Source organism: Acipenser ruthenus, chromosome 30 (assembly GCF_902713425.1).
Source record: "Acipenser ruthenus chromosome 30, fAciRut3.2 maternal haplotype, whole genome shotgun sequence".
Classification (NCBI taxonomy): domain Eukaryota; kingdom Metazoa; phylum Chordata; class Actinopteri; order Acipenseriformes; family Acipenseridae; genus Acipenser; species Acipenser ruthenus.
In genome coordinates, this window is record NC_081218.1 from 4,668,939 (window position 1) to 4,678,589 (window position 9,651).

Here is a 9,651-nt window from a genome sequence, read left to right on the forward strand (position 1 = left end):
AGTGACCCTCCCTGTAGTGCAGGTAGCGGTCAGCTGTCTGTAGTCCCTCTTCAGTTTGTTAGTTGTGTTTTAATGTGTTTTTTGCATGTTTTGCATTATTGTAAATACATGTAAATAAACCCTGCGTGTGAGTGGCATGTCGAGCATGACCTCCAGTCTCTCTCAGATCAGGCAGCGGATACTCACACCCCTAACAGGAAGTCAATGGGGACAAGCGCCTGATAATATCACTTTGGTTACGCTGGATAATATCACTCACATTTAGTATTCATGCCGCTCATTTCCAACCCACTTAATATCGCTGTGGGAAATGAAGATTAGAGATTAGAAGGTTTGCATGTGTGCTGCTGTGGCCAAAACTGGTGCATCACCCTATAGAATTAACTATTTTATCTTCATAGTCAAAAGAAACCTGACGAATAATGTTACGCTAACATTCTGAACTACATACAACCTTGTAGTTTTCCCATATACTTAAACTGACAACTTGAATAATATGGCATTTTGAAATACTGTACTGCTATTATGGCTTCCGATAGACTATTTAAATTGTCTCAAATTGTTCTAGGTGATGCAAAACTTAGTACAGAGAAGCACATACAGAACGCTGCAGTGTGTGTACTTACAGATTTCATTAGTACAATGGGCTTGGGCTGTACAGTACAGTAAGCTGCATACAAGAACTGTATGTAACGAACACTATTGTAGTCAATGCAGTATCTAGTGCTACGTTGAGCTCCACAGCAAAACAGGAATGGGTGTGTTTTTAATGCTTATTATTTTGCCAGGTTGCTGGTGGACTGCAAAAGTCAAACATTTTTATTTATTTTTAGTTTAAGTTGCCACTTTCTGAAATGTCATTTAGGCCTGTATGTTAATGTCTCTCTGAAACCTCACGCTACACCACTGCCATCTTGAGATGGGCGTCACTTTGCTAATCCTACTTTGAAGTGATATTAAAACCATTCGGCACATCCAAGCTCGTCCGGTTCATAGTAGCTGATTGTTCTTAAATGATCCCAGTGATTCTGCCTCAACAGGTAGCCTATTGCATCCCCTCACCACTGTGTGAAGTAGTGTCTCCTTAGAGAGAGATCTGGACATGCCACTGCTCACATCAGAGAATGAGGAAGCCGGGGAGAGTCCTCCTCTACAATGGGGGGCGCACCACATGAACCAGAACTCCGCTGCTCGCCTGGTGTTCTCTCTGCCTCGCTTCTCCCACGCAACTCCACTGCTCCACTCACTCCACTGGCTCCCGATCACCACTCGCATCCAGTTCTCTTGTACTCGCCTACAGATGCCTTGACCAGACTGCACCCAGCTACCTCCAGACCCTCATCTCTCCCTACACCCCCACTCGACCTCTCCGCTCCGCCTGCACTAGAAGACTGGCTCTACCTCCGCTACGCTCCCCTGCCTCCAGAGCCCGCTCCTTCTCCACCCTCGCCCCGCAGTGGTGGAATGACCTTCCTACAGATGTCAGGACTGCCCAGTCCCTGACCACCTTTCGGCGCCTCCTCAAGACTCACCTCTTCAGACAGCACCTGTAGAACTCCTCTTTTCCCTCTGGACACTTTATCACTCTTTCTTAAATGCGCTTTACTTGGTCTTATCTGCCCCCTATTTTACTGTATTTAATCCTGTACTTTACAGAGTACTGTAATCTGTCAAGTGTCATTTAATCTGTCGTATTTTGTATTTAATAATATCCTGATGTAACTATCACTGACACTTATCTGCTCCGTTATTGAATCGTATTTTGTCATATACTTGTACTTGCTAGAACCGAAGTCATTGTATTTTATCTTGCTCTTAATTGTATTAATACTTGTACTGTGATTCTTGAAATGTATTTTTTGTTTACAACTGTAAGTCGCCCTGGATAAGGGTGCCTGCTACGAAAAATAATAATAATAATAATAATAATAATAATAATAATAATAAGCTCAGCAGCATTGTGTCCATTCCATCTGCAGTCTGTAAACCAATCTGCAACCGAACACATCACACAACACAGGGATGGGCATAAGACTCCTTCCACAGTTGCCCCCTCTCCAGGTTTTAACACAAGCATTATTTGCCACAGTGTGTATAGCTGGGCAGCAGTGTGGAGTAGTGGTTAGGGCTCTGGACTCTTGACCGGAGGGTCGTGGGTTCAATCCCAGGTGGGGGACACTGTTGCTGTACCCTTGAGCGCGGTACTTTACCTAGATTGCTCCAGTAAAAATCCAACTGTATAAATGGGTAATTGTATTTAAAAAATAATGTGATAACTGTATGATGTGATATCTTGTAACAATTGTAAGTCGCCCTGGATAAGGGCGTCTGCTAAGAAATAAATAATAATAATAGCTAACAAGCTCAGGTCTGTATTTTTAAACTCAGTAACACATGGGTGAAGCTGCTATGGGATGGGAGCCTTCTATCCACCCCTGCTGTATAACTGGCATTCATAATCCAGTATTTCCCCAATAGTAAAATGAATTCACTCTGTTCTGCCTACATGTTGTCCGGCTCACACTCCCTGCTAATTCACCATTTCAAGGGTAACAAGTGAAGAAACAGCTGCTTGGGTTTGTGTGGATCGCTGTTCTCTGCAGTCTAAGAAAAGCCGTGATCATCATAAACCCAAGCAGCCGTTTCTTCACTCTGAATGGTAAATCAGCCTGATCAACACCAGTGACGTCAGCACCTCATTTCTGTGAAGACCTTGATCCCAATAGCTTCGTGCAGCCCGAGCAGATAGCCATGTACACTCCCAGTGGAAACCCCGGGAATTACCAGAACACTGTCCCCGACAAGGCTAAAGACGACATCACAATGCCAGCAAACTCATTTAGCGCTTGCACAGCGTCTCTGCATTTACAGTAACTTACCAAACTGATATCACAACTGGCCTTTCCACTGATGCAAACAGTGGCCTTTCTTAATAGCAGAGTTTTGTCATTTTTCTGAATGAAATCAAGGTTGGCGTTGTGGAAATTGTTGTTGCATAGAACAGTCTCAAATACCAGAGTGTATAGAACTCTGCCTTTATCTGTTCCTGACAGAAATGTTTAAACTGATGAACTATTTCAGGAACGGGGAGCGCGCCGTTATCTATAAGTTGTTTGTGTTGCTGTTAGCTGGCGTTTCTGCAATGCAATGCTGTGTTGTCTCGTCAGTGTGAACAGACAGGAACCTCAGATACTGGACCGGAATACACTCTAACTGAACACTGGGGGGGGGGGGGGGGAATATATATATAAGGGCAGCAGTGTGGAGTAGTGGTTAGGGCTCTGGACTCTTGACCGGAGGGTTGTGGGTTCAATCCCCAGTGGGTGACACTGCTGCTGTACCCTTGAGCGCGGTACTTTACCTAGATTGCTCCAGTAATGTGAAATAATGTATAATGTGATACCTTGTAACAATTGTAAGTCGCCCTGGATAAGGGCATCTGCTAAGAAATAAATAATAATAATAATAATAATAATAATAATAATAATAATAATAATAATAATATATATATATATATATATATATATATATATATATATATATATATATATATATCGACACATTACAAAGTTTGCATTCCTGCAGTGCTGCAAACTTGAGGGGATACATGTCTAGTGTCTCACACATGCAGGGCTGCGTGTTGGAATGAATCTGGAAACAAATTAAAATAAATGCGTTTCCACCAGCCGATGTGTCGTCCTCGCCACTTGCGGTTCAATACAAGGGGGGTGTGCTGGGCCTGTATCCTAACCTCAGTATTGCCTTGTGTCTGCTTTTCTTGTCCTAACATGAAATTAATCAAACACTAGATTTACTTTCTACAATGTCGCAGGTGCGATTGACTGGGCGCAGGCAGAGGTCAATCGTGCACCAGATTTTCCGGATTGTTTTTATTTATTTATTTATTTATTTATTTATGTTTGCGATTGCTGTAAATGCAATCCATTTAATAGTGCCATGTTTGCCCTGTTTGAAGTCATGGTATCGTAGCGCAGCATTCACAAATGGAGATCGCAGGGGTCACAAATGGAGATTAGATAAAGGGGCATTCAGAACAGAAAATAGGAGGCACTTTTTTACACAGAGAATTGTGAGGGTCTGGAACCAACTCCCCAGTAATGTTGTTGAAGCTGACACCCTGGGATCCTTCAAGAAGCTGCTTGATGAGATTCTGGGATCAATAAGCTACTAACAACCAAACGAGCAAGATGGGCTGAATGGCCTCTCGTTTGTAAACTTTCTTATGTTCTTATTACTGGTAATAGAGGCCCCGAAATCAAGCTTTGCATGGGGCCACAGTGGGACAAACGCCGCCACTGCCTGGAGGTCCCTCCAAATCCTGGTCTTTGTTCCAACCCTGTTCTGAATCGTTTAACTAAACCCAGTACACCTCCATGCAGACCCCGAAGGAGTTAATGACCCCCTTTTATTGTGACATGGAGGGCTTGCTAATATTTATATAACCAACCCCATTTCAAACTGCATTTATTTATGTTTCAAGAATCCCATTTAAATAGTTTTTCCCAGTCTGTCTTGCTGCAGCCCCAATTCAGTGAAACCGGCCCGTTTGTCGTTACATCGGTAAAGTTACCTTGTCAAGCCGAGCCGTTCAGAAGCGATACACGGTTTAAAACACAACTTGGGCGGGTCTGCTCCAGCACCGATACACAGAAGACTGCTCGTCAAAACATCCCGGGCTCGCCCTGCCTTCAGCACACTTCAAATCTCAGCACAGCCGGCGGCTACTCAAGTTTTACATTGAAACCAGAAACATTTCAGAAGATCATACACAGCCGAGTTCCATATCTGTCCTAACGTTGTTTTGTGTATATTATTATTATTATTACTGTATTGTGTCAATGGGACACCACGGAGAGACCTTGTTCCGTGTGCGCTTTTAAAAAAAACATTACAAAGAAATTAACTTGGCTAATCACAACATCAAATAAGTATATCTGGTGTCAAACAGTACAGCACTTTCATACAGATTATTACGTTTTATGACGTGATTTTGGCATCTGATTCCGCTCCTGCCAGTAGCTGCACAAAACAGATTATTTATATAATCACCGTTTCACTCCCTCTCAAACTCAAAGGTCAATACAATAGAAATATTGCTAAGGGTAGATTTTTCTACCGCTTCTCGTCACGCGGATCAGAAAATAATATTTTACAACTACTGCAGAAAATCATCTACAGCTAAACTAAAGATAAACAACTGTTGTTTTTTTTTTAAGTTAATAAAAAAAATGTACCAGCAAAATGTTGTCAATGCTGTTAATTTGTATTTTTCACTTAAAATGATTATGAAACTCAGTAAATTTAGAAATGCCAAAAAGAGAATTCAATTCATTGACAAACGTTCACACGAAAACATCTTCACAGCTTTGACAATGATCTACTGGCACGTTTTATTAACCCTAACCACATCATAGCAGACCTAACCAAATTAACAACGGAGTGTTTTTCAATGTACTAGTCTAGATTGCACTTAAAAATCCTATTTTAAATATCAAAACCCTGAATATTGTACAGAAAAAGTGTGTCAAGAAGCAGGAAACAGAGTAAAGGTTAATCGCATTCCGCGTTTTATTACTAACTCGTTTGACTTTGTCTTCTGTCGTTTGCTGCTGCAGTTGCCGAGTCTCGACCATAGCGACATGATCGATACATTGTGACAGAAACAAGCCTAGTACCCGATCCGCCACGAAAGAAAATCGGCACAAGGGAAAAAGATTAGAAACGTTAAAAACGAACAAAAACCTCTGAATCTGACGACACGGTACCTTACACGACACCCCGACATCATTCAATCTGAAACACACAGAGCATGGACATACACAACTTGAAAAACACTTGAAACACAGTCCATAAATCACTGCGGTGCTTACCTCATGTTTCCCGGCGTGCAGGTTGTCCGTTTTCGGTGTAAGATCCGGGTTTGAAGTTATAATTATTATTATAATAATTAAAATATCTCTCAGACCACGGCGATCCGAACTGTCCCTAATACTCGCTGCTACCTACTGACTCGCTGAAGGAGAAGGCGAGAGCGCACCGCGGCGATTTCCTGGTTTAAAAAGAAAGCAGTCAATGCGAGACCGGAGCAGGCGGGCGATGAGAAGCTCGTCTAACGCAACTCGTTAAATATGCTTCCTTCGCTCCGCGCTCCCTCGTTTCCTGCCCGTCTCTCTCACACTGTCTCAATCTCCGTGCCGGTTTAATTACGGCACCGTCTATGCATGCTCCAGCCCCGCTTCGCTGTTGCACCTGAGGTTACGGTTTTTTTTAACGGGACGCCCGTGTGAGTGATTGCGTTTCCCTTTTTCGTGTTCCTGCAGCCCTCCTCCTCCTCTCAATTCATTCCAAACACTCCTAATTTTCCACAATGCACCGCCGCAATCCGCACTTCCTCTCCAGGCCCTATAGCCGTCGAACCATAAACGGGCAACGCTGCAGCACACGGGTCTTAAAAGGGGAACGTTCCTGCTCGGCTCATCATAGTAGAGTTCATTATTATTTGGAAGTAACATTGGTAGTCTTGTTATTGATTAAGATGTGCATGTAGGCCCTAGTAGAGTGTGTGTGTGTGTGTGTGTGTCATATATATATATATATATATATATATATATATATATATATATATATATATATATATATATATATATATATTAACTCAAAGAGCCAGCTGCCCAACGTTTCGATATGTTGTACATATCTTTCTCAAGGGAGCCTGTGTTTGAATCAGAACATTGGAGGTATTTATAGGTTTTTGACGGCATGACAACCACTTGTTATTGTTTACATTCAAATCCATGATTTATTCTTACATGATGTAATGGTGTTCTATATATTGTGACATCATTTTTACTTCTATCCTTAATTCTGTATTAATTCTAATTAACATTACTTTATATAAACTTATATTTTTATTATATCATGCAATGCTGGCTCTGAGGATCAGTCTTGATTTGGCCTCCCCAGCGCATCAGCATGCACAACTTTTGAATGAATTTTGTTTATTTATTTAAATGTTATGTATTTATTGGAGTTGATTAGTTCGTTATTTTCTGTTGAGTCCCGCTGGCATAATCGTGTTCAGTCTATTTATCCATTTACTTTCTTTTCTTCTGTATGTCGCATTGTCTAATTTGAGCTGTTCTAATACTACAAACTTTACATCATTCATGTCATGCCCTTGACTGGTGAAGTGCTGTACTATTGGTTCATTCATTTTTTATTTCTAATTAATGAAAGGTGGTTCTGAATTATTTTTATATAAAGTAGTTCTAGTCTCTCCAACATATTTTATTTCATCACACTTTTCACAGGCTATTCCATAAACAACATTGCTATTTTTACAGTATTCGTTTCTAGTGGTTATGTGTTGTTCTTATGTTTAATTATATTTTTACTTTTGTCCATGTATTTACACACTTTACATGTACTAGTGCAAGTATTTGTAGAATCTATTCTCTCAATTATTCTTTCTTGTTTACTGTGAACTAAAATATCCCCTAAATTAGCTTCTCTTCTGAATGCTACAACTGGGGCCTTAAGAAATACTTTTTTCAATTTTTCTGAATTATGTAGAATCTGCAAGTGTTTTCAAACTATTTTAGAAATATTAAGCAAAAGTTTAGAGTAAGTATTTACTAATGGGACTCTTTTGACCTTTTTATCTCTGTTTTTATAATCTAGTAGATCATCTCTTTTTAGTTTATCCACTTTTCTTAACTCCGTCTCTATAATTCTTTCTTTGTATCCTCTTTTTTTAAAATTTGTTTTAATACATTTCTTTGTTTTACATAGTCACTTTCTTTTGAGCATATTCTTCGTATTCTTATTCCTAGACCCTTTGGGATTGCCCTTTTAGTGTGTATCGGATGTGCAGAGGACATGTGTAAATACTGGTGCATGTCAGTAGGTTTACAGAAGAGGTCAGTCTCAATTGAACCTTCTTCAAGTTTTACTATGGTATCTAAAAATGATATTTATTTTCTTGTCCATCGAAGGTCTACCTTAATATTGCAGTGTATTTCATTTGCCATTTTATGAAACTGGAAAAGAAATTCTTCTCCATGTGTCCAAACGCCAAAATGTTACCAACACAAGAGTCCTTCATCAGCTATGCCATAGCTGTTTGTTTTTCAGAATTCATCTAAAATAAAGCCAAGTGGGGCTCCATATATATACAGTCAGAGTACAGAGCCCGGGAAGGGACATGAGAGGGGAAAAAAATAATCTTGTGCGAACAATTTAATATTTTGTGCACACAAATTACTATCAGAAGATAGTACGTCACGCATGAGATATTAAATTGTTCTCATGAGACAGCTATTTTATTTCATGGCCAGAAGATAATGTCTCGTGCATAGTAAGTCGTGATAACTATCTCATGGCCACAAGATAGTAAGACGTGCACAATTCATATATAGGGTCTCTCATTCCCTTCAACAGCTCTGTAAAACAGTGTGATGCATATAAATAGTGCATTATAAATATCATATGGGAGATACTGAAATTGAAGGAGGGAACTATGAAAAAGACCTAGGAGTTTATGTTGACTCAGAAATGTCTTCATCTAGACAAAGTGGGGAAGCTATAAAAAAGGCCAACAAGATGCTCGGATATATTGTGAGAAGTGTTGAATTTAAACCAAGGGAAGTAATGTTAAAACTTTACAATGCATTAGTAAAACCTCACCGAGAATATTGTGTTAAGTTCTGGTCACCTTGTTACAAAAAGGATATTGCTGCTCTAGAAAGAGTGCAAAGAAGAGCAACCAGAATTATCCCGGGTATAAAAGGCATGTCGTATGCAGACAGGCTAAAAGAACTGAATGTATTCAGTCTTGAACAAAGAAGACTACACGGTGATCTGATTCAAGTATTCAAAATCCTAAAAAGTATAGACAATGTCGACACTGGGGACTTTTTTGACCTGAAAAAAGAAACAAGGACCAGGGGTCACAAATGGAGTTTAGATAAAGGGGCATTCAGAACAGAAAATAGGAGGCACTTTTTTACACAGAGAATTGGGATGGTCTGGAACCAACTCCCCAGTAATGTTGTTGAAGCTGATGCCCTGGGATCCTTCAAGAAGCTGCTTGATGAGATTCTGGGATCAATAAGCTACTAACTACGTCACAGGGCAGCAGTGTGGAGTAGTGGTTAGGGCTCTGGACTCTTGACCGGAGGGTTGTGGGTTCAATCCCCAGTGGGGGACACTGCTGTTGTACCCTTGAGCAAGGTACTTTACCTAGATTGCTCCAGTAAAAACCCAACTGTATAAATGGGTAATTGTATGTAAAAATAATGTGATATCTGTATAATGTGAAATAATGTGATATCTTGCAACAATTGTAAGTCGCCCTGGATAAGGGCGTCTGCTAAGAAATAAATAATAATAACAACCAAACAAGCAAGATGCGCTGAATGGCCTCCTCTCGTTTGTAAACTTTCTTATGTTCTTATGTTCTTATATCTGATTATTTCATTTTGTTCCAACCCTTGTCTGTTTTTCAGGGAACAAAAAAAAGATACAATGTCAAAAATACAAACTGTAGCTGACAGGACTGTGGTTTAAAATAAACAGGCTTCCATTTAGATGTACTGTAGTTTTTTTTTGGTACAGTACTATATTTAACAG

General features: G+C 40.1%; 1 protein-coding gene across 2 annotated transcripts in view; it reads right to left on the reverse strand.

Annotated features, from left to right (window-relative positions):
- LOC117397401 (vasodilator-stimulated phosphoprotein-like) overlaps nucleotides 1–6,454 on the reverse strand; it is a 41,297-nt gene extending 34,843 nt beyond the window's left edge. For both annotated transcript variants that reach the window (XM_033996227.3, XM_033996217.3), the window contains exon 1: nucleotides 5,892–6,454. In XM_033996227.3, coding sequence (XP_033852118.1) covers nucleotides 5,892–5,896 — 5 coding nt within the window. In that variant the 5' untranslated portion in view covers nucleotides 5,897–6,454. The remainder of the gene's footprint in view (nucleotides 1–5,891) is intronic.
- Nucleotides 6,455–9,651: the final 3,197 nt, after the last annotated feature.